General features: G+C 39.6%; 1 protein-coding gene across 5 annotated transcripts in view; it reads left to right on the top strand.

Moving 5' to 3' along the window:
• The first annotated feature begins 6,660 nt into the window (after nt 1-6,660).
• Nucleotides 6,661-26,245, top strand: part of LOC121947426 (forkhead box protein J3-like) — a 75,315-nt gene continuing 55,730 nt past the window's right edge. For 4 of the 5 annotated variants that reach the window (XM_042492484.1, XM_042492482.1, XM_042492486.1 and 1 more), the window contains exons 1-3: nt 6,661-6,921; nt 17,988-18,111; nt 18,417-18,892. In XM_042492484.1, the coding sequence (XP_042348418.1) occupies nt 18,533-18,892 (360 nt within the window). In that variant the 5' untranslated portion in view covers nt 6,661-6,921; nt 17,988-18,111; nt 18,417-18,532. Of the gene's footprint in view, nt 6,922-17,934; nt 18,112-18,416; nt 18,893-26,245 lie in introns of those variants that run through there. The other variant, XM_042492483.1, reaches the window with a different exon arrangement.

Raw genomic sequence — 26,245 nt, 5'->3', positions numbered from 1 at the left:
TGGGTTTTGCAAACATGCACTGCCAATTAGGCATATCCTGAATGGTGCTAACGTTTCTGTTTATCAGTGGCCTTCATAAGTAGACTATTCAGATCCATTACTTAAGTAAAAGTACTAATACCACACTGTAAAAAAAAGTATGTAAAGTAAAAGTAAGTAAGTATATTCAGGAAAAAGTACGTAAAGTATTTAAATTAAAACTACTGTAAACCTGTGTATATACATATATATACACACACACATATATACTTTCACAAAATTCAAAACTATGAAAAAAAGTGAAAAGGTCTTTATCAGAGTAGTTGGCAATCCATTTTCTGCCAGTTAATCAACTAATCAGTGCAACTGTACTTGTATAAACTGGTTGGTAATTTAATTTATAACAAAACATAATATTTTATAAACTTTTTACGCAAGTATCTGAAGTAAAGTAAAGTAACTAACGCATTCAGATAAATGTATTGAAGTAAAACGTAAAATATTTCCCTCTGAAATATAATGCATCAAAAAATATAAAATAATATCAAAAGAAAAGAATTGAGTTAAGTACAAATACCTCCAATTTGTAGTACAGTATTTGAGTAAATGTACTTAGTTACATTCCATGGCCACTGTTTATAAACTCCCAGAATATTATGTCAACTGTAGTTTCAAAACTTAAATATCATTATACCATAGATAGAAATAAGACAAGGAATTAATACCGGCAACACTATTTTTAAGGCTCATTGTTCTTATGTGCGCCCTACACATGCTCTATACACTAATATTTGTCCCGTGTTAAAAACAGTGGTGAGGAAATATTCAGATCTTTTACCTAAAAAGGCTAAAAGTTACAATACTAGGCCAGCAGTGCAAAAAATACTCTGTTACGAGTAAAACTACTGCATTCGAAATAGTTCTCAAGTAAATTTACATCATCAAAACGAAGGCCTAAGTAAGCTATTGAAACACACACACACACACACACGCACACACAAACACACACACACACATATATATGCAATTTTTTCGGCATGTGCAACTCTCATCTCAAGAGAATATATTGTTGTGACTCAGCAATATATTCTCCATATCTCTTATAAACCCATAAAAGTTCACATTATCTTAAAACAAATAATTATAAAAAATAATCAAATTAGAATTATCAAATAATTTAAATAGGCTAGCCTAAATCTGTTAGCACATAATGGCTGTTGGCATATTAGACTACCATTTATTCAGAAATGCCTTTATAATAGATTACTTTGTATTTTCACCATTTTATTATGTTTGTCAGAAATATATCACTGCAAGATATTACTAATACTTATAGCAGACATTGATAGCTCCACACTTAGACCTTGAAATTTAAATTCTTATTGTTTGCTTTGCATACGTATGTCTTGCTACTTTAGGTTCCACACTAAGAAGTTGCATCCCCTGTTGCTCTGCCCTCCCTGCATCCCCTGAGCTCAAGGCACTGCAACATATGAGAGCCAACAGCAGGATCAAACCGGGCAGAGCCAGTCGTGCTCGACCAATCATCACAAAGTAAGGGGAAGGCACCACAGTAGACACATTCCTGTTTATAAATGCAGTACCAGACGTTTTTTTTTTTCTGCAAGAATCAAGACCAACTTCCCATCCTATTTGTCCAACATGACTATTAAAGTATTAGTATGTTCTTTTTGAGATAAAGTGTGAAAATTGAGTAGAGGTGACATCATAAGTCCCTAATTTGCCGAATATAAGCTTGTAAATGTTTGGATAGAGAATAAGCACATAAAATTCAGCCAGGCCTAATAGCTGTTCACATTTTGTCATCATGAGGTCAACAGACATTTCATTATCGTTGGCTTTGAGGTCAAGGCTGTTTGCATTTTGCATGGACAAGACAGATAAGACATGTAACAACGTCAACACCCAACAATGTTTCACGTGACTATTCACAGTGTTAAAGTACATTTTGTAAAATGAAAGCAAAACACAGATAAGTGCACATTCAACAAACCTCAATGTTTTTTTTTTTAGTTTATGAAGATGGCAACACATTATCTTAGACTAGAGAGCCCTCTAGTGGTGGACATATAGATTACAACAGTTTGCCCAGAAGAAACTCCTAGACAAGGTTAGTCATTCATTTATACGTCTTTAATGTTAATGTTTGAAACTTTAAAGTAAATTCATGGCCCATATGTATATATTTGTAACAATCACATTGGTCGTTATCATTTTAGGAATGTTCGAATTACATATTTGTATAGAGCAGTTGTTTTTTTTTTTTTTGGATCTTGCAGTGTCTTTTTGACAATTTATGTAATTCATGAAGAAATAGAAATTCCAGCACTGTTTATTGGTGCTTTGAAAATTTATGAAATACCTACATAGATATTTAATTAAGCATTGCACGCAGCTCCACTGTCCAGACGAGTGCAGCACTGAGCTGTATTAAACCTAACGCTGACAAAGTGGGAATGCACTCCAACCAACTCTAAGACAAAAACACAGACTTCGTTCCTGGTTTGAAGCTTGGGAAATAAATTTTATTAAAGGAATGGTGATCCAAAATCTACTTGTAGTTGTTTCGACAGCTGAACAAGTCAGCTTAAAGATCCCCCTCAGACTTTAAGACATTCTGCTCGCACTAGTTATACATTTGTTTCAGATGTGGTTTTCAGCAAACAAGTTCAATGAGCCTTACTTGTCAGAAATATTCAAAATTAAATCTACTCCTCATGCCTCGTTGAAAAATCAATATCTAAATACCCTAAAATGCAAATACTGCTGATTTCAAGAGTTTAACTGGTGACAGAAATACTTTCAGATATATAGAGAGGTAAACAATAATAAATTTAAAAATAAAAATAATACAGTGTATATACAACTAGAAATAAAAACACCAACTACCAGAGCAATTAAAGACAAAGTTACTAGTGAAAGGGAAAAGTTAAAAAGTAAAGTGACGGGATATGATTAATAGCAGCGGGTCTAGTATTATGTAAACAGCGTACACCAGAATAATAAATACTGTTAGTCACTATATGTCTCTTATACATCACTGAAATGTCCATTCTCCTGTCTCTATGTGCACTTGAAGTTTCCACATAACAAGAGCAAATTTGTGAGATCCCAAGTTTGATGTTACAAAATCATGCTTGTTATCAGAGGTGCGGTAATCAAGGTTTTGACTTGAGTCACAAATATGATTGGCCTATTTTAGACTTGTCTTGACAAAATCAAATAAGATGTGTGATGTGACTTTGACTTTAACACCAGTGACTTGTGACTTCACTTGGACTTGAGTCTTTTGACTTGAAAACGAGTGATACCTTCCCCTAAACCCAAATACTTAAATATATGTTATTGAAAAAATGTGTCACAAATTACTTAATTTCCCTCCGTTTTCTGAATCAACGATGTTAATGCAATTAATTCCCAGCAAGTCGATACTGAATTCCCAGACGTTCCACTTTAACCAAACTGACATCACTCAAATAAGTTACAAGAGAAAACCATGAAGAACTAACGTTAAATTTTGTTACTGGATGCCAGTCAGAAAAAAAATACACCAAATATGATCAGTATTTGTAGGATAAAGATTCGACGATGATGTGGTTAACAAAAAACAAATTGCACTTTGCATAACGTGGATAAAGAATTACAGATGAAGACACAATAACATCCAACAAACTTGTATTAACAAAAAAATGAAAAAAATGCATTTGTGATTTTTCAGAATATAATATATATTGTTACTCTGATGTAAAATGGAAAAATAATGACTTGTTTAGGATGCAAAACTCAAAGTTTAGGCTTTGGGACTTGAGTGCAAAGGCTTGAGACTTAGTTTTGACTTACAAAACAATGACTTGGTCCCACCTCTGCGTGTTATCATGTCATTTTTAAGGTGAACACAGAGAAGCTTCCAGCAGATAAATGCAAAAACAGCCCTCAAATGTCAGACGCTGAACCGACGTCATTCTGCACAGTGAAGGTCAAACAGCCGAGTAACAATAAGCAAAACTGCTACTTGTTGCAAGTCAAGCTAAATATCCTTTTCAAATGTTCTTCTTGCCTGCATTAATACACTCCTAAGCAGTTTTTCAAGGCAGTTTTGTTTGTATAACATTGTTCAACAACAAGGCAATTTAGTGCTTTACAAAAGACACAAAGGGGAGTTCGAGTTATTTAGTCTCTATATTCTTACTTTTTTATTGAGTGAATCTTTTCAGTCATCTTCTCTGGATACATGCAAATTGCAGGCTTTGTGACGGGATTATGGAGCTAGCTCTATGCTAACTCTGCAGCAAACAACTATGGAGCTAAGTGTTAGGGGGATTTGCACACTTGCCAAGCAAAATGTGTAAGGAAGCCTGCTGTGTCTGCATAGATTTAAACCTGGCTTGTGCCATTGTTGTGCTCCTCTCTCTTACATGCGTATCTACTAAGCTACTTCCAGTTACCTCACATAGTTCACAATGTGTAGTGTGACACAGAGGTAACAGTCGTCTGTAAGGAAACTACCATGAAGTGCTGTAACAGATGAAGCTGTTGTTCACAGTGACACAGCTGTGGGAGCCTCCTGTTTACAAAAGAGGCCTTTGTTGTCTGTACTTTTAATTCTCAGAATTTAGTTACACATGTGTGTTTATTTAGTGATTCAAATCCCAGTCAAAAACTTTGAGGTTATATTCAGAGCTGAGGGGGGAAAACTCAAATGACTTTGATACAAATGTCACTCAAAACTTCTATTTAGATCCAATAGTTTCACCAAAAAAACAGTTTATATCATGTTACACTAGTTGTATGTTTGTGTTTTGGGAACAATTGTCTGTTTGTCATTGTTGCATTATAAGCAAAACTCAACTCGCACTCATCCATAGCCGTAGATATCGGGGGGGAGCGGGGGACACATTCCCCTCAGTATTTAGAGCATGTTCATTTGTCTCTCCATATAAAAAAACATGACAGTAGCAGAGGACTGTTGCCTGTCAAATCATAAGTTGATACAGAAAATGCACAAATTGGTGCAGAAAAAAATCCCCCAGAATGTTTGCTTAAAACTTTCTGAATCACTGAACCAAATGTTTCCTAAGTGTCCCCCACCCCAATTCTTAAACCAAACCTACACCCTTGTGCTCATCTTCTAGCATTACAGTATAGGCTATGTCTTCAGGGTTTAAAATCCATATTTTGGGCAATCTTTTGCAGTTTATTCATTGTCCGTAAGTGCTTATCGTATGCAGGGTTGCTGAGGCCTTTACCAGCTGACACTGGGCTAGAGGCAGGGTACACCAGACTACTACAGGGCTGACACAACCAGCCATACAGACGCACATTCACGCCTACTCCAGAGTCCACGATTAACCTAACCTGTATTTCTCTGGACTGTGGGGAGAAGCTGTAGAAAACCCACACTGACATGGGGAGGACATGCAAACTCCACACAGAAGGGCCCTTGCTCATAGTGAGGCGACAGTGCTAACCGCTGCACCACTATGCCTTTGTAAAGTGTAACTCAAATAACTGACGCACCGCTAAAGTCTACTGCAGCAACGGTATCAAATGTGACATCATACACTGGAATCCTTGAATCTGTGTGAACTGATGAGTTATAAATGCCAAACACATCCTGCTCTCCTTTCTCTCTGGACAGAAATCTTGAAGGCGCTCCTGTGTGCTGTCCTGTCCAGGTGGGTGTGCTGTGCTTCACATGAAGCTTCTTCCTGCATTTAATCAACAGATTACAGGCATGCAGTTCCTCAACTGAAACAGATAATACACCACCAAGCCCCCAGTTTGTTGCCCTAACAGAACAGTATAATTTGCCACTTTTATGCAGCAAATGTTTTGTTGTACTTTGTGCAGGGTATTAATATTATTATTGCACACATGTCCTTGCCTAAAATAGTTGTGCCTAAAATAAGCATTTTGGTGTCTGGGTATCACACAGAGAGTTTTCTTTAGTTTTACTGCTTTAGCAAAACAGTCAAAAGTAGAACCGCCACGATTAGTCGATCAGTTGATTAGATGATCAGGATATAAGTACAACTAATTGAATAGTTATTTGAATAGTTTTTTAAGCAAAAAGGCCTAACATTTCCTTGTGTTGCCTATTAAATGAGATAATTTGATGCTTTTCTTCATCATACATGATAAAATGAGTAGCAGTGGATTTTTATTAACTGTTGGTCGGATAAAAATATCACTTAAAGATGTGACCTTGGTTGCTGGGAAATTAAACAGGGCAGATTTCACTATTTATTTATTCATTTATTGACATTTTATCCTAAAACGATTAATTGAGAAAAATGATGGGCAGATTAATCGATAATGCAAATAATTCATTGACGCACCTTATTTGTCATGATTATAATGACAATGATGACTGTAGTCTATCATATGATGATGATTACTTATCAAATCCATGAATCTAACATAATGGTATGATAATTTATGTCACATTATTATTAGTAATTACATGCCAGGCTTTATGCCAGACAAAGGCTAATTATGGTAGGTCCGTGTGTGTCTTGGTGGAATCTCATTAATATTGATATTGGGAACTAGTTAAATGGATGTGATTTCTTTTTTTTTTTCCTATTGTGGTGCATGAATTTATCTTCAACGTGCTCCGGCTGGCGTTGGAAGTAGTTCCGGTGGTTTAGCAGCCGAGCGGAGCACAGAGACCCGGGATCTTCGTGTTGTTGAGCGCAAATGCGAATAGCGGGTCGAGTCCGCCCGTCATGACTGTCGAGTGACCACAGCAGCGGTCAGTTTGACGCCGGCACAGCACCGTGCATGCAGCCCGGCTGACAGCGCCAACGCACCGCCGGAGCTTTTGTCTTCGAGGGGGAATTTTCAAGTGCAGAGTCGGCGTCTGGAGCTCCTGAAGCAAGAGTACAGAAAAATTGAGCCGGCTCATCTTCACCTACGACGGTGAGTAGTCTGTGCAGAAGAATGTTTGAATGTCAGTCATGAAGGTTTGTGACAAATAGCGATTTAACGGGGAATAAGTGTGATTGAAAAGCTTTTACTTAATGGCTGGCTATGACAAGTTCGTTGCCTGTCACACTGAGCACGCATCCAGACACTGTAGCATTCGTCTTTATCCCAAATGTCCGTCAGATAAAGTCAACTTATTTTAAGTTTGCAACAAAAGTCCATCATTCAGACTGCGGGGAGAAAGTGTGCGAGAAAGTGGCGTTTAACATAACAATTATCCGAGTGTATTGGACGAGGACTGTGCCTTGCACAGATGAAAACACTTTTGAAGTGATCACAGTGGAAGCTTACAGCCTGACCGAGCAACATACCCAGCTGAAGACTGTAGAGTTCTCATTGGTAGTAACGTAATTGTATAGAAATGCAAAATTAGCTTGAAACTAATAACACCAACTACCAAGTTTAAATTGCTGGAAGGAAAAGTAGCAACAGAGGGGGAAATTAGCCACTTTTGCGTCACAAGATTTAACCAATTTAGGTTCACAACATAACATATTTCTATAGATTTATATAAAGGTGCATGAATACCTGCCTAGGTGTCAATGACACCATGGCAGGCATTCACAGGTGTTGATTTATTTTTGTTTACTTGTATATACCATGTGGACACACAGTATGTTTGCAATCATATAATTTAATTATGCCTGTATACATCACACTTTTAAAGGATGTGATATTTTCAGTGGTGCTCCGTGTTTAGTTTAGAGCCGACTAGTTGATTAAATGTTGCTGTCCTTGCGAGTCAGCACCAGAAATACAAGTCGGTTGAACTTGTTTACTAAATTATCACTACTTTATGCGATTGCATTCCACAAATGAAAATGTCATTGTAATAATCAGCACATTTTCTGTGGATTTATTTTTCTAAAGAATATTGTTTTCAATAAATGTAATTTGTTAACTTTTGTCGATAGTTGTCATGCATCAATGAAAATTATGCAGTGTTCATAATGCATGGTTCAAAGTATTTCACATTTCTGTGGCATTTCAAATAGTATTAGGTTATTGAAAAATTTGGTTTATTATTTCAAATGGCTCTCGTAATATAGGTCTACTACTACTTGCTTACCTTAATGGATTTGGCCTAAATTGCTCAATTTTGACAGTTTTCTTGAGTGTTTTCTTATTTGTAGACTAGTCGATAGGGTCTAGTTCCAACCTCTGTTTTAAATGTTGACAATATTAGTTGTAATTACATTTTGTTGAAAGTTAACAAAATTTACAGATTTGAGATTAATATTACCTTAATATTTGCACAGATAGCGTTAAATGGCACATCTTTGGGTGAAATGTTTCAGCATGCTAATTCACGTTATACAGACAGAAAATACAGTTATTTGTCATAACTGTCCTTGAGTGCTTGTTTTTTTTGAACAGTGTATGCAGGTCACTTTTATTTACAGTTTTCCAGTATTTTTGTTGATGGTGCAGTTATGCTCACCCACTATGGATTTCTTTTCCATAGGCTGCCTAGTCTCTTTCCATAAAGAGACTATAACCTTACAATGAACGGTGAGCGTCTTATACTGTAAAGGAGTCATTATCTTTCATCATGCTGCAGTGTGGAGAGCCAGCCAATACTATACAATTTCTTCTCTCCAAAAACACACAGACAACGGGATGTGTGTATGTGTGTGTGTTTGTGGGCGACAGACTGAGAAAACGTTTGAGAGAGTACCCTGTTCCTGATTTGGATGCGCCTCTAATTCCTATCAAGATGAGAGCTGTCTGAACAGATTTCTCTCATCATTATTTGCTCTGAGATTTACTTGCGCTTGTAAATGGTGTTGATTGAGGGTAATTTGGCTTTTTAATTGCCGAACAGCTGCCACACTCACTGCTGATTGCCATTGTAGACTTTCTCAGTAGATCACTCATAGACCCCTAAATGCCTCATTAAAACGTTATGCAGAATTGCATGAAACGTGAAGAGAAGAAACCCCTCACAATGTTTTACTGATTTCTGTTTTATCATCGGAAAGGTCGTTGTAATTATCGTCAATGTCAGCAAATGCAATGCTAAGAAGCGAGTGTAGTAATGACTTTTTGAAAGTTGAATTAAGGGCTATTTGTGGATACACTACATGCATTTGAGTTTCTTTGATAAAGATGAGCTTCATATGTCAGTGTGACGGATGTAAGTTTGGCATAGATGAGAAGGACTCAGAGGGCAATTTTCCACTATTTATTCCATTCTTTGCAGGAAGACAATATAACACACACATACTGTATGTTGCTTCAGGTTGGTCACTGCATATCTGGATCATCAATGCAAAGCAGCACTTGGAGCACTTTTCTTTACACTGTCCCAGGCAATGCAACAGTACTAGATAACTTTGACATGTATATGTGTATGTATGTGTATTATGTACGGCTTAGCCAGTGAGTTGCCCGTGTTAGAAAATTATTAGCTTTTAAAATTTACTGGAAAACATTGTTTGTCCAGTTTTCTTAATTTGGTATAACAAAACATTAACTGTCACTCTGAGAGAGAGTTAAGTTAAACCATGAAAAATATTAAAAAAAAATGTTAACCTAGTGCAATAAGATGTTTGTAGGGAAGCCACAAAACATAGAAAACAACATAATTCCAGTTACCACAGACTAAATATCTGCAGGAAGACAATTCAACTCATATATTTCTCCAGGTCGGTTACTGCACAGCTGGAGTTATATTTACTAGGAATGTAAGAAAATATGCGATATTAAGTCACAATAAAATATTGTGATTCTTTGTGATATGCTGAGTATTGCAACAACATATACTGCAATTTATCACCTTTTGCTCAACTGTTAATTATTTTCCCAAGAAAAACTTTGTCAACTTCTGTTTTATCTAATGAGATAAAGATTCTCACTTCAGTCATTTTTATTGAAGCAAAATGTAATGTATGTGGACAGAAAATACTGGGAAATATGATACTTGGCGTTGTTGTTTTGAAACATTATTGTAGTACAAAGTGTTGTGATACATTGCTCTTTTAATTTCTTACCCTGCCTCTATTATATTTTTTGATACCGAATCGATCTGAAAAAACCCTATGTTGATTTTTAATTAGTTTACATGCAAACGTTTGTGGTAGTGACTCATTTTGTGTTGAGATTGCTCTATACTGAGACAGATTAAAATTAAAAAATTAGACTCAAAAACTTGCAATATATCACCAAGCTTGCAGTATTTAATGTATCGCAATATATTGAATCATATTGTGTATTGTGATACATATTGTATTGCCAGTTTATTGTCAATACAGAGCCCTAATATTTACAAAATAACAAAAATTTACACAAATGATGGCCAAAATCTCCACACGGCTACATGAGTCATGTGTAAAACAGGCGGCCTGGCATGCCAGGAGAGCACTTAGTGAATTGAAACAGTGAAATGGAAACGTCGACAAAGTTAATATTTTAGCTGTCAAAATATTTTACATAATACTATTATTAGGCAATATGCATTTAAGGTTACAGCTAAAATGATGAGTTCATCAAAGAAAACCGTAAAATGGCACCACACAACTTACTCACGTCTTATGTGACTTAATTAGCAAGGAAGTGTTGTCAAATAAAAATAGACAAGGCTGCTCAACAAATTATAAACAGAATGAATAATTTTTTTTAAAAAAAGAAAAGAAATCAGAAACTAATTAATAAAGTACATTTTTACATATATCAGTGATGGCTATCAAGATTTCATGTTGTCAGCCTGCATATTCATTATAACTTGACTTTATTTTTTATTTTTTTGCATTTGTGACTACATTGGTAATGTTTGGCAACCAGTCCTTTTTCTCAGTGTCTGCGAAGAATGATTTGCCACTAAATTAAATGTAACGGATTTAAGATATTGTGCATGTCTCAAATCATGACAGCATGTCTTATGTTAAGCAGCTTATGTTTGCAAACGAAACCTACAGTTTTTTTCATATATGTATTTATTTTTTTAATATTTGTTTGAGTACATATAGACTTGAAACACAATCCCAGTATCCACGTGTCTGTGCAGTTTTCACTCTGAGTTCATTTTATTGAAAAACCCAGCATGAGTTAACTTTGGCACTTAGAAGTATTCTTTTTGTGAGCTCTGAGAAAAATGTTTGTCTGTCTCAGCCCCAGTGTTGATTCCCTGTAAACAGACAGACTATGGTCTCACCTTTTCATACCGCTGCCATTATACACAACCGATGTTTAACCTTGGAAAGAATATCCGCTTCTTGAGGACTTATTAAGTAAGATTATGCATTTAGCAAACACCAACACCCACTCTCTTCAGTTGTATGTACTGTTGCCTGTGAGCATCTTCGTCTTTTACTGTTTATCACGAACACTTCCTCTGGAGCGTCTGTTGGTACACTGCCTCGCTCAAAGACAGCTGAGGTGAGGAAGAGGTTTCCTTTGCTTCAGCTAGACGCCCTCTAATCTGTCTCTGCAATTATCAGGCCACCACAATGTCGCTAGGTCATTTTAGTAACTTCAGGTCATGTCAATAATCAGCTGTTTGAAGCATCATTTAGACAAAGTGATTATTGAAATGACCTGATATTTGAAGTATTTAGCGGACCCCTGCAAGTGAGTGAAAGTCAAACCTTTCATCTCCAATAACATGCTCCTCAGATATTGATTTACCTATATACTGCACCATAGCAGACTCCTCTATCATCAGGCGGGGAAGGCGAAAAATTTGACAACGCATTAGAGCAGACTTAGTCTGCTTTTAAGTACCTTTAAGTTCTCTGAGTGCTCCCAGTCAGTGTGATTTTTGTCTTGTCCCCAGGAAAGTACACATAATTTGGATTCAAATGCAGCAAATCCTTTTATCTTGTCAAAATCCTCTTTGATTCTGTTAGGAAAGCGTTGCTATGATTTGAAAGAGAAAGATGTAAAAGATAAGATGGGGGATGATCACTTTTAAAGGGCTGTCATTTGGATTGAACTCAGCAGCGGCGGCGCTGCCAGCGACGAGAGTTCAGTGCAAAGCTTCCATTGTGAACCTGATGTAAAGCCTGTGTCTCTCACAAGCTGAGAGTGTTGTTGCACTCTCCTGGTTATGTTTTAATGAGTAACAATTGTAAGCCAATTTGCATGTAAAACAATGTAATTATAAACAAGCATCAAAAAGCTGTAATACTTCTAAAAAATGTAAATTACTCTCCATTATAAAGCGCAACAAAACCTAAGCCATGCCTCTGAGCCAGGGCCTCTAGGTTTTGGATGCTCGCTTCCATTATTAATGCTATTCACAAGCCAAACTTTTTAGGTTGGTGCAGTTGGGCTCTTTAATCTATTTTTGCTGTAAATTAATGAATTTTTAAAGAGGACTAGTCCTTGCTGAATAGGGCTGGATGTGGGAATGTAGTTTGAGTCGTGGTGACGCAGTGCTATAGCCCCCTTTACTGTGCAAAGCATGAGTTCACAAACAGCATCCCATCTCTCTCTTGGGACCTCTCGTTGGGGGAGTTTGCCGAAATGCTGCACTCCTATGTTTTATTTATGACAAAATATGCCTTTTTAACTTCGCCGTTGTCAGAATCTGGAATTGTGATAGCTCTTTCCTAGTCGGCAGTGGTAAGTCTTCTGGGTCGCTAACTCCCTCTACCTTGGCAGATGTTTTCAGGTGTTATGTTCTGTGTGGGCTTAGCCAGTTAAATATTTTATTCCAGGACTTTGGGGATTCAGTGGAACCTACTGATTTTCTTTGCCTTCTTGCAATCAGATGTTCTCTCAGACCTGAGAAAAAACGAGTTAAGCAGTATGTTGTTTCATTCGAGATGCCACTTGATTGACTCTGTCGACACTGACCGCTGATGAAACTGTTTTTCTGTTGTGGATAAATTATCATCCTCTCTCAGTGTTACTCTTTTTTCCAACCTTATTTTTCCTTTCAAGCATCAGTTTGCCTGACCACATGCTTTAAGGCCACAAAATGTATCTCAGTTTGAAACTGCATTACATCGATGCCTCTCCAGGTCTCCTTTGAGAATAAGTAGACAGTATCAAGCGATAATTGCTTAACCCAGCTCCATTGAGAGATGAGCAAGCAGCCACCATAAGGGCAGCTGATTTGCCTTGATATCTTATAATTGAACCTTTTCAGGGGTATGTTTTCTGGCGCTGAAGCAGAAAGTAATTAAGACGTTCAATACTGCTTTTTGGACCTTTTCCTCCTTCTTTTGAATGGCCCACACTCCTAGACATGACAGCGCTCAGTATGCTTACAGACTTTCTTTTGACACATTAGCCTCACCGTTGCCAAGGCAGTCCTTCCCAGAAACCCCCTCTGCTCTGCACACTCCGGGTGGGTATTTTGTCATTACTTCATTTTCCTCTGAAAATATTTTGATGCCTCTTTCTTTTGGTTCCCTGCCCCCCCCCCCCCCCCTTCTCTCACCCATCCCCCGTCACTCCATTCAAAGTTCTCTATTAAAATGCAGAACTGTAAAGCCTCTCTCAGTCTAAAAGCCTGCTAGCAGCAGGGGACTGTTAGCTGTTAGTGATGCATACAGCTGAGTGAGTGCATCACAGCTACAAAGTCTAATGGGTGAATACATTCAATCACACACAGACCCTCGACTCTTTTAAAGGGACAATGTTCCCAGTCATGAAAGCTCCATCCACAGTGCGGAGAGTGATGTATTTAAATTCTTTGGAGGAGAAAGATTTCTTGTTCATAAACGTCCAAATCCGTGCTCGTCTTATTTTCTGTATTAATGCATGTAATCTTTTTTTTTTCCTGTAAGTGCCAGGTAATAGCTCACAACTTCCAAGTTACCAAAGTTAACTTTTTTTCTCCGTGTCGGGTAAACAAAATGAAAATATCCCACGTTCTTTTTTTAATAGATTTTGAACCACCTTTGATACCTGCCGATGTTAGCCAAATGTCTTTGTCTGAAAATGTATGTTCCTATGCACACTCATACTACAAGCAAACCACTTAATCAAACACTCCTACGTCTGTATGATCAGCTGCCAGACTATCCCCTCTTCGCTACCTTTATTTTCTATTCGACTACAGCTCTTTGAAATCTGTCTGGTTGGTAAAGTTTTTGATGTTTCCTGATCAATGATGTCGAGCTAAATCTTGTGGGCTTTTGACTCATATGTGCAGGAATTGTGTTATTTGGGGTTATTGTTTGAGCCCCCAATCACTGAGGTACTTTTAATTCTCTCCTGCCCTGCAGCACAGAGATCCGCTTTCATGTGTGCGGTTTTCTGAACTGTTGTGAAATTTTGGTGAAAGAAATCTGCTCAATTTTATTGCAAACATGCCATTAATCATATATTTATAAAGAATAGCACAGGCATTTTGTTGGTATTGTTAGATTGAGCGTGGACTTTACAATCTGGTAATTAGGTTTTTAAATAATGTCTCATTTGAAATTTTTCCGATTTAACATTTTTATTGGAATATCAGTTAATTAATAAATAGTGTTTGAGGTGCCACTTTCATTTGATAAACAGCAAGGAACATCATCAGGTATCAAAGGCACTCCTGATGTGGATCTGAACCTGAGCATGATGACATCATCTCAGGATCTGGTACAGTATCCCTGTGGCCAGTGGTGGGTAGAGTACTGAAAATGTATACTCAAGTAAAAGTTCTATTACTCCCATTTTAAAATGACCTTTTTTCACAAATTACCCAAAGGACACATTACTTAACATTTTAATATTTTTTAGAGTGTGATGGGTAATGTTAGATAATAATATTATTAGTTATGCAAAGCTTATAATAATAATAATAACAATAATATAAAAAAACATTAAAAAAAGGTCACGTTTTTAAACTAAACATATTGGTTGATATGACCATTACTGCAGTTGTGTAAGTGAAGTTAATGTTAGTTGGTGTGTTTTTGGACATAATTCCATCAGTTGATGACACAAGGCTTTTTATTGTGAAATATTTGCAGGACTGTGTTGTTGACAATGCAGTGGCTTGCAGGGCTTCATTAATGAGTGGAGTATATAGTTAATATACATAGTTTATATAGTTAATAGTGGAAATAGCAGCCGGCAGCTCTGCAACAGTGTCGCTTCAACAACGCTGTCAGTGTGAAGACCACAAGCTTGCCAGACGCAACAGTTTGGCCACCACGCGCTCCTCATGAATGCAGTGTGTCCCGGGCATAAACCCTACACACTGGACCCTTAGCTGCTTTCTAAAGTACACCAATTTAAAAGACCTACAGGCCACTAGCTGCAAGATAAGTCAATGTTATTATCATAACATCAAAGAGTAACGTTAGACATGAAAGATTAACGTAGCTAAAATTAGCTAGCTAAGTATATTCTTACCCCAAGTATGTACAGCTTACTTCACTGTGCTTGCAGAGTCTTAAAGATTTTAAAAGCAGAGATCTCTGTTTTTTTGGGAGGCAAGGCAGCACTTCATCATGTAACTTGTCTTTTTTAGATTATGGCATTTGCAAATGTGGCCAGGGATGGTTAATGGATGCTTCTGGGTGTTGTGCCGTCATCATTGCATCGTAGTCACAAGGCAGGTGGTGCTTCTTTTTTATCCAGGCAGCTGGCAACCTGGCATCTACAGCAGAGGTGCTGCTCGCATTCTCTCCCCTACACTCAGTCCCTGCATTTAGAGCAGACTTATTGTAACAAATGGTAAATGTAGTGAAGAAAAAGTAGATTACTGGCTCAGAAATATACTTCTACTTCGACTAATAGTAGAAATACAGTCTAAAAAAAGGAAAATGAAAACTACTTGTTCCTTTAAAAGATGCTTTTTTTCACTCATGTCTGTTATCTTGAAGGCATTGCCCTGCTGATAGACTGTTTGGATGTTTCCAGTCTGAATGTTTGTCCCTGAAATGCAAAATTGTACCTGAAGGAGAATCTATTGACAAAAGTAGACAGAAGAGTAACTGTCTTCTCTCTCACTCATACTGGTGTTTCAGTACACCCAGATAATCATGAACAATTACCTGAGATGAGAGATGAGAGTTTAGCACTCATCATCTTGCATACAGTATGATACATTTCTGTAGAAAACTGATAGCCCTAAGATAAGCAGAGATGTACTGTAAGCTGTCTTCTCTGCAGTGATTTTTTTTTTCTCCCCTGATAACATGTGGGCCTCTGAGGCTGATGTGAAACACATCAGATATCAGAAACAAAAGGCACAGGGCCGAGGTTAGCCCAGTCACCGTGGGACCAGTTGACTGAGTCGACTAGGTAATTGGCTGCGTCTACCCGCCCAGCAGGGCCCCTCTCCCCAGAAGCCAAGTCATGCCCCTCCTCTTCTCTCTCAGCTCTCTTCTATTACTCATCATCCCAAAGCCTCACCAGGCTAGCAGTGCGAAGCTACACCGTGCCGCCATGCAGCCAGCCCACGCTTCCCAAACTTCTCAACAACAACAGCCACGGCAGCACAGCAGGTCAGGGCTTGTGGCAGGCTGATTTGCAGCTTGAGCCTCCTTTTAATGAGGGGAAAATAAGTACTTGTTGTTCTGTGTCTTGTGTGTCACCACCCCCATCCCCACCTACCCACCACCACCACTACAACTAGCAATGCTACCTTCCCTTCAGCGAGAAAAAAAAAAAGAAAAGAGAAAAAAAAGGTGCACTAATTAAGATGGCTTCCTGGGATTTGGAAGAGGGGGGTTGGCTATGGCTTCTCCCACAGTGGCAGGGCCTTGAGGAGGAGATGGGGGTGGTGTTGTGCAAGAGGCCTCATTGGGCATATCTCTTCTCTCGGTTCCTCTTTCCTTCCCGTAGTCCCACTGCCTGGCTTGTTTGGCTTGATGAGTCTGCTGCTAAACATTTGTTTTTTCTACTTGTAATTAAGCGAGGTTTTTTTGCAGGAGCTGAGTACTTCCCTTCCTCTTCTTCATCCTGGTGTATTTGGCTCTCCAGGGGAATTGGTGGAAAGAGAGACTGGGGTTTGTGTTGCTCCTGGTAGGCAGACTCATTGAAGTTCTCCCACCTTGATTATATACAGTGAGCATGAATGGAAAATGCGTGGGCCAATAGGCTCTTTGTTGTTCAAGGACATGCAAAGGTTACTGCATGGGATGGCAGATGAAGGTTTAGATGTAGATTTCTGTATCCTTAGGAGGCTGAATCCATCCAGCCATTGTTAACTATTCACTGGCATTGGCCCGCTCTTTATTCGTCTCTTTCAGAAAACCCGTAGGTTCACCTGCGTTTCCCAGAATATAGGGCGTTCATCTTCCAAAAGCAGCGAGCACTAAACAAGGCAATTTTCTTTGTTGAATCAGAGTGTGATCTGAATGCAACATCTTCACTCCAGTGATGAGTAACAGTTACATGACATTCTCAGTCCAGTAGTGACAAATCTACGAATGTACTGTGACTGACTGGAGTACAGAACAATTGGTGAGTAATTTCTCTCTCGTGTACCAAACGATTGTCTTTGTTGTTTTTCTTTTTCCTGAATCATGCTGAAAGTATTTGCAAAAGCCCCCACCACAAAAAAACTTTCCTTCTCTACTTACACAGGACACATTTTTAAGTTCAGCGCCATTCTAAAAATAGCTACCAAATTAAAATGTTGGGGCTTTGTGAATTTTTTTCATTGTTTGTGTCTGTGTGAACAGGATCTGAGATGCTGGGGGAGTCGGGGTGGAGGGGACTTGACAGGAGAGTGAGGCACGTCGAGAGTCAGAGAACGGGAACACAGTGTGGGGGGGTTACGCAGAGAGGGAAAGGGGACGAGCCTTTCGGCTCCTCTAGAGGGTTGGAATTCCTCCCGAGCTGTTCCCCCCATTTGGCAGGCACTTGTGAAAACAATTCCCCAGCTTTTAGTCACTCTGCAGATCCAATTGCCATTTCCACTTTGGAGAGAACGAGAGTGAGAGGCAATCCAGATAGACAGAACACAGAGAGAGAAAGAGAGAAGAGTTTTAATCGGGTTGGACAGATGCCGAGGCCAGTTGAGCGGTTGTGCGATATTAATATCTTATGAAGGCTGTCTGGCAGTGCAAGCTCACCGTCTTGTGTGGTTCTGTGTTTGTGCGTTGCAGCAGCGGCCATTGCAGCGGCTAAATGAAGATCTTGTGAACATGCACGAGGGAAGGACTCTACCTTTCACTTCGGTGACTTCCCCAGATGCTTTGGCCCAAAGAAAGATGGAAAGGAATGGGAAGAGTAAGACACTTAACTCATACCTAGTCCCCTGTGCTGCTTTGCTTTTCACTGTATAATTAATGGAATACAACTGTTTGATTCAAGTTTTTTTCTTATCCATTGCTCGCATTGCAGATCATATTTATGTGCAGTGTTAAAGATGAAGTGATGAACATGCCAAAATATTTAGTTTTCCATTATACAAAGCTACACTGTATGTGGAAAATAATGTGCAAGTTAACATCTGAGTGTCTCTGCCAAGCGTGCTTTCTGCTCCAGCTAAAGGAGATGAATAGGCATAGTAAACAAACCTCCTGCTCTTCCAGACTTGAGCCAAGGCTGCTGCACAGCACCCATTCAGTGAGCCAACAGGAGATCCTCCATCCGCCACGTCGCTGAGCCTCTCACCCTTTCCCTTCTACTCCCTCGACCTACAAGCATCATGACCTCTGAGCTGGAGAGCAGCCTCACCTCAATGGACTGGCTCCCCCAGCTCAGCATGAGGGCAGCCATCCAGAAGGCTGACGCGGGACACCTCCATGGCCATCACCATGGACACCACCACCACGGCCACCATCACCCACATGGCCCTGGCAAGAAAATCGCCCATCTAGACCCAGGTACAACGCTGGACCAGGAGGAAGCTGCACAGCATAGAGATGGTAAACCACCTTACAGCTATGCCAGCCTAATCACCTTTGCAATCAATGGCTCGCCGCGCAAACGGATGACTCTCAGCGAGATCTACCAGTGGATCTGTGACAACTTCCCCTACTACCGAGAGGCAGGCAGCGGCTGGAAGGTAAGAGAAAAACTATGTGATATGGAGTGTGGCTCTTTAGTGTTCAGTTTTTATAGTATGGTTCTGTCTAATCTAGGGTTTGGCTGGTGCCAAATTTTTCAAACTGGTTTTATATTAAGCCAAACACCTGACTTGTATATCAAATTCTACCAGTTGTCACACTCAGGAGCTGCTTCTGAGTGGAATATAATGACACCATGATTACACCAAAAATAAGCATTTGAGTATCGCGTTATTCATTCATTCAGTCATTGGCTGTAACCGCTTATACCTCTGATGGGTCGTGGGGGGCCTGGAGCCTATCCTGGCTAACATTGGGCGAGAGACGGGGTACACCCTGGACAGGTCGCCAGACTATCACAGGGCTGGCACATAGAGACAGATAACCATTCACGCTCACATTCGCATCTACGGCAATTTAGAGTCACTCATTTTTGTTAATCGGCGGCTATAGGGCGATTCATAAACTATCGTTGTTAGCGGAGCTTGGCTCTGATAGCAGCCAAAGGCGGTGCAGCCTCCATAAGCCACATCAGAACGTTCATCCCCGGGTCTGACCAGAGCTGAAGAGCGGAGGATGTGTTAAATGATCTGCTCCAGAGAAAGCAGCACCCCTCTCCGCTGTGTGACGGTGTCTAATGTTAAGTGTGGTGTTCTGCATTTTAACATGTATTTAGGCTACATGAATTTTGGGCTGGACTGCAACAATTTCATACACCTCTGGTTCCCAGCCTGGGGGTCGTGACCCCACTTTGGGTCATGAGATTTTCTCGATTTTAAGGGGTGTTAAAAAACTTTAAAAAAAAACTTCAAGATGTACTTTTTATTTTTTAATCTCACAGGGCAGGACCTGAACACAATATAAGCTGTATTCACAGAGCCTTAAACCTATGCTAAACAGCCTTGTCCTGTCGTAGAAAAGACAGCCAAGCAAAAGGAATTTCTCAAAAAAGAAGCCTTTAAATAAGGCGTATGATTGTAGGTATATAGAATCCAATAAAAAGTTTCAGCCAATATCAGGAAAACTCATCTCTGATGCAATATTAACAGAAAAATTTCTGCTCAAAATTCATCGTAATTGTTTATCTATCACAAACTTACTGCAGTTAGGGATTTGGGTTAATTGAACAGTTTAGCAGTTGTTCTACATGGTTATTGTTATGTATTTAATATAATATGAAATATGCCTAAAATATGGCATCAGTTTACTTATTGATGGTAAAGACGTCCCTGAAGAAAAAGGTTGTACACAGTGCAGACAAATACTAGATTTTAACCGAGTCTTGTTAACAGGAAAAAAAAAAGTTTCAAATTGTGATATTTACGGGAAATGACAAACAATATAGCCAACAGCAAGAACCTCAACTGAAAGTCTCGCTGGTGATCTCCCTCATGACTAACTCTGTCATGTCTCCTCTCATCACCCCAAAAAACACATGAACCTTTCACTAAACAAAAACTGCATGGCCGCTTCTCGCCCTCCCACCTCCACTGAAATTTGATCACCCTCATTTTTCTGGTGCTCAGCTCAGCAATAAAAGACTTTGTTTATAAACCTAATATATCAATATTATTATTAATTGTCATATTAATATTAATTACCCTGTCATATTGCTGATTACTAATGTAATATGAGCTGTATTTAGCACTGTGATGCCGTCAGCATAGGTTGCTGATGTAAGCTGCTTTTTAATTTGCCAGAACAAGTCATCATGACAAATGATGGTTTGTATAAATTTAAACTGCTTCAAGTTCGTACACCAGACCGGATTGGCAAAACTGTAAATGGACCCAACTGTAGTCCAATCAGGTCAGTTTACTGCTATGGATCTCGGGTCTGCTTTAACACGTCTAATACCCTGTTGGATTGTTATTGTATTATTAATTGACAGTTATTTTTTAGAATTGTATTCACAGTTATTAATTATATAGGGCATTATTGCTGCTGTTTGTTGAGGTTTTTGTTTTTTTTTCTAAATTGTCAATGCTTCATGCCTATGCTGGGGTTAATGTGGGGTCTTGTTTAAATAATTCCTTTTTGAATATTGGGTTTGGTTAGGTTTTCGGTTAGGACTGTTTTGGGTCGCGTCCAACATATGGGTTATACTTTGACGTATGTGTTATATCAGTAATCGAAACCTTTCAACATAGTGGTTCTGAATGAGGGTCTACTGTTTTGTACTAAGTGGCTCTGAAGTGTGCAGAAGTAAGTAGGCGACGTCTATTATTTCGGTGTTTTTCTTAGCTCATCCTATTTTCAGGTCATAACCACAGTGCTACTACCCTCCTGACCAACAATATGTGTTTACAGAGCTCATCAAATCTTTGCGTTTAGTTATTTATAACTTTTAAATGTTGAAAGCTAAACCTAGATTTGCATTCAGCAAGCGGCTTTGATTCTGGATTCAGATTTGATCAACTGCTCTTAAACCTTAACCCCATTGCAGGTGCTCAAACTGCACAAATCTGATCTGGCGGTTGCCTTGAAGGGCACAGAAACCTTTTAGTGAACCAGGATTGATTGACAGACAGTTTTCGTCTCATTCAGACGACATTATTAAATCCTTATGTAAATGCAGCTATGCAAATCCTGGCTAATATGAGCAGAAAGGTGGCTGTGTTATTGGAGACAAATGAATAGATCCCTACGGTTGTGTCTTGGGGATTCTCTACCTTATTAGTGAAGAAGGGGATGGATATAGTCCTTCCACTGACACATTGAAAAAGCTGTCTGCAAACTATCAACCAATTCATCTCTCTGAGAGCGGGAACATTTTTCTTCTTCTCTCATTATTTCTCTCTCTTTCACTTTCTATCTTCATCTCCCAAGCACTTGCACTCCACCCTCCCTCCCCCTCTCTCTTAGTCACTCACTCCTCTCTTCTTCTTTCCCTTTCACGAACCTGTGTTTGTTCCCCGTCTATAATCTTCAACACACCATTCCCAGAGCAGAGATGCATGCCAGAAACGGAGACAAAAAGGTTATGATACAAGCCAGGTTGTGTTGGCAGAGCTTCTTACCTGCATGTAGGATTCAATCAATTCGTTTTCTGTTCGGAGAGAGAGGATCGGGGTTATTAAGACCATTCAGGCTTTCTCTCGCTGCAGCTCATGACTGCCTTCTCCTGCTGGTTGTATTTGGGTGCCAGGATGTTTTAGTATCCCATAATTACACCTCTAGATTCATTGATTTGTGTGTGTGTGGCTGCATTCTAGTAGCATCATTAAAGCACTGTTCGGAAGGCGTTGTGCTTATATTTTCACATGTTCTGGCATCTCTCCCTGATATCAGTGCAGAGAGTTTGTTGTGAGATACATAACCCAAAGTTGTGTTGCTTTCTACTTGGGCCAGGGGCATATAAACAGTGCACAATGTTCTTATTTGTTAGTATTTTACAGAATATGTTTTTAAAGCGCAGAACTAGGAAAATCAACTGATAATGGTAAATCCGTTAACCGCCAAAGATATTTTTGATGTTAAGCATGTCGATTGATAGTTCAATTTTGCTCCTCTTCAGTTTACCGTGCTGCGCACCACTGTGAGGGCAGGACCTGCCCAAGACTCTAGGTAGCAATGCTGCTAAATTCAGCAATTACTTCTGCTACTTTTTCAATGAAAAAAGCTAGCACTAAATCCAAAAGTCTTTCAAATTTGTCGGATAATGTCAAACACTCATTTGCATATAGTGTAGTAATTGCGCTGTGTTAGCATGGCTAGTGGTGCTAACGTGGTTAAAAAAAAAATAGAGGGGTATTGCAGCTCAAAATGAAGTGACTTACCCACAGGAACTACCTGGCGGGGTAAGTGTAAGGGGGCCAACGTGTCTGCGTCAATGCTGTCCTGCCACCGGGACGGTGTTACTAGCAGTAATCGCCGAATGAGTGGCACTGCCAGGTAACATTAGTTAACCAGTGGAGACTGGGGCGTGGACAGCAGGCACTGTTTCCATTAGGGGGACAGGAAGTGCTCTGGGTTATGAAGCCAGTTTTCATGTAATTACACCGACACATGATGCTGTGTGGCCCGAAAAGACTTTTTCCCCATAGACTTACGTGTTGAAAGAGATGTCTGTAAATCAATGGATACATTTTTTTTGATCATCACCACCTCCTTGAAATTAATCCTTTTACTATCAGGATTTGGTCCATTCAGTCCAATAACATTTAGAAAGTTTAGAAAAGTCGGCGTGATCTAATCACTTAGTGCTAAACCAGAAGTCTGTAGTGTGTCTGCTCTAAGGAGCTCTCAGTGTGAAAGCAATGCAGATTATCTGGATAATTTTTTAAAAATTCTTTTGGGTCTCATGCGCCAATGAGAAACTTAGGAATATAGGAATGAACAAGGCCCCACCTTCAACGCTGTATCCAGGTCTCTTTATGCATCCATGGATTCCACATGTTAACACAGCCAGCTGGCTGTCTGTCTGCAAAAGCCAACAGAAAAGGTTAGACATTTAAATCACAAAACATTAAAATTTTATCACCACTAAGTGGATAGGGCTTTAAAATGTGTTGCCAAAGCTCATTGGGTCAGTGGAGCGCCGGACTAAAGAAAAGGCCTCTTGTATTTTACGTCATTTTACATTTAAAACATTTTTTTTTTAGAATTAGCCCATCTGTTGCCACTCAATGAGTGCCAGGTTATCGAAAGCAAAATTGCACTGACATCCGTACACCGAACATAGAAAAACCTCTTAGTTTGTCCCTTCTGTTGAAAAGAGTTACACAGATCTGTGGGGAAGAAAATATTTGCAAACCACAGACCTGTGCATGAACTGCCATTTCAGAAGACTGCAAAGTAACAAATTAAGCAGGGTGAAGAACAAGTTGCATTTCTGTTAGTCTTTGAGAAAAGGCTGTAAACTTTTTGCTTCCTGGATGACCCGACTTGAAACAGTGGGGCTTGTTTTATACCAGCCATGGCCGTCACAGGGAAAGTTACATAAGTCTGGTTCATTCCAGTTCAGGTGATTGCTGTCAGCTGTACACAGTGGGACGCAGACACAGAGATTGTCTGGCTGCCACGTTCGGCAGACATGGTCGGCTCACACGTTGCAAGTACACACTTTGAAATCCGTGTTTTCTGAATGTACCGGCTCAAGGCGACCGCTCCAGCTTTCAGAAAACGGCCTCATATGTGGTCCGTCTTGTTTGCCATCTCCTTCGCCCTCTGCCACACATGCATGCACACACAAGCTCGTACACCCACAGAGAGACTCCTTCTCAGGTAGGCAGTGTACGTGTGCAGTCTGCAGATTACACACAGGGAGCTCAGCAGGAGAGGAGATGGGGGGGGGGGGGGGGTTGGAGAGGAGAGAGGAGACTGTCAGAGAGCAGAGGAGAGTTTTACTACCCAGCACACGCACTCCGTCTGCTCTGTATGATAATGTGAGAGCGCAGGAACGGCAGAGTTGAAACCAGGACATACACACACACACACACACACACACACAGAGACACACACATTGGCTCCCATCCTTAGAAATCACATGAATACATACACTGGTTGAACACCGCAGGCTTACTGCACGTGTTGCATCTACATATATACACACACAGACACACTTTCAAATGCATTAAACACCCAATCTAGTTAGCCAGTATAATCATGTAGCTTTCCAAGGTCGTGAGATTTTTGTGTCTTAGCTGGAAATGAATATGGAGAGCTCTTTTCATCTGAGGAGTAATGATGAGAACCTTCCTCCGGAGCTGTGGAGGAGGTTTAGAATTTGTAACAAAAAATACATGAAATTAAATAGCACACGAATGCATAAGGCATTTGTTTATGGAGCTTGTTGACACTCTTAAATTCATCTTGTGTAACATGCATGCCCAGCATTTCTGTTTTTAAAGCAAAGGAATGAGAGTGGAGATACAGTATACTGGAGTGGAATGCAAACAGTGTTGCATCAGGCTGCGTCATTACCGCATTATTTTCTGTGATTGGAAAAGCATTATCTCCCTTTTGTTATCTTTAACAACCTCTCCCTCTCTCTGTCTGTGTCCTGTACTGTGCACCACTCTACTTTCCCATGCCCTCTGCAGCCTTTTCACACCCACGTGTCCATCCACTCTAGGGTCCACCTTTGCCACGACTCATAGTGCAGCCAGAGACCAAAGCCACGCAGGGGATTTTTATTTATTTATTTTTTTGCTTTCTATCTTGTCTCCTATTCGTGGGTTTACCTGTAATGAAATCAGCTTTTGGTGTTTTGATTGTTTTTTTTTTGTTTTGTTTTTTTTAATTCCAAGTGCTATCAAAATTTTAAACTCTGGAAACGGACCTTCACCACCTGCCTCACAGTATGTTTTGTTTATTGTTTCATGTTTTGACTTAATTAGCTTTTCTTTTATGCTGTTTTAGTGTTTTACAGTCTTTATTTGTTACTCCTGCCAAGGAGGTTATGTTTTCCATTTGGTTTGTTTGTCAGCAGGAGTATGGAAAAACTACTGGCTTGATTTTCATTAAACATGTTTAAAGGGTGTAGTAATGGCGAAGGAAGAACCCATTAAATTTTGGTGTTGATCCGAGTCATTGGGCATTTGCTCAATTTATTTTTCACTTTTGTTAACATTGTGAGATAAGGCATTTGGCCTTGGCAGAGGTCTATGCTCTCTTAGTACCCTTTGAGTTATGATGCAGGTTGTTTTGTGCTCACGAATAGGGCTGCAGCTAACATCAGTCAGTTATTTGTGTGATGAATCAGTTGTTTGATAAAATGTCAGAAAATGGTGTAAAAGCTTTCCCAAAGCCCAGGATGATGTCCTCAAATGCCTTGATTTGTCTACAAACCAAAGGGATTCAGTTTGCTGTGACACAGAAGTAAAGAAACCGGAAATAATTCACATTGAAAATACTTTGTGAAAGTACTCATAACTACAGTGTCGTCATGATATCGATACAGAGGTGTTTGGTCAAAAATTGTCATGATATATGATTTTCTCCATATTACAAAGCCATAGTTTAGACTAACTATAATTATGGGAACTGTAGGTGACACAAAGCTCACCTCACCATTACATCGCTACTGAAATGTGAAGGCCTTTCCATAATTTACCACTTGAGAAATACAGTCTAGACTTGTACCTTCACTGAATGGCTTGTTGCAGACTGTGCTGACTAACCTGCTCTCTTGCGACCTCTGTTGCCCCAGGCTGGCTCCCATGCAGCCAGGCTAATTGCCTGCGAATTAGCAAGGCCTAATGTGACGTTGTAAAGGGCAGTGCTACCACAATGGCCTTTGGCCTTTGGCTGAACACCACATGTCACAGACAATCACCTGATATGAATCAGCACTGGGCCATTATTCTGGCTCCCATCCTCTCCTGTCTGCTCTGTGGGAGATCGGCGAC

This window comes from Plectropomus leopardus, chromosome 8 (assembly GCF_008729295.1).
Source record: "Plectropomus leopardus isolate mb chromosome 8, YSFRI_Pleo_2.0, whole genome shotgun sequence".
Taxonomy (NCBI): domain Eukaryota; kingdom Metazoa; phylum Chordata; class Actinopteri; order Perciformes; family Serranidae; genus Plectropomus; species Plectropomus leopardus.
Note: the sequence above shows the minus strand (reverse complement) of the source record. Positions and strands in the feature narration are given on the sequence as shown.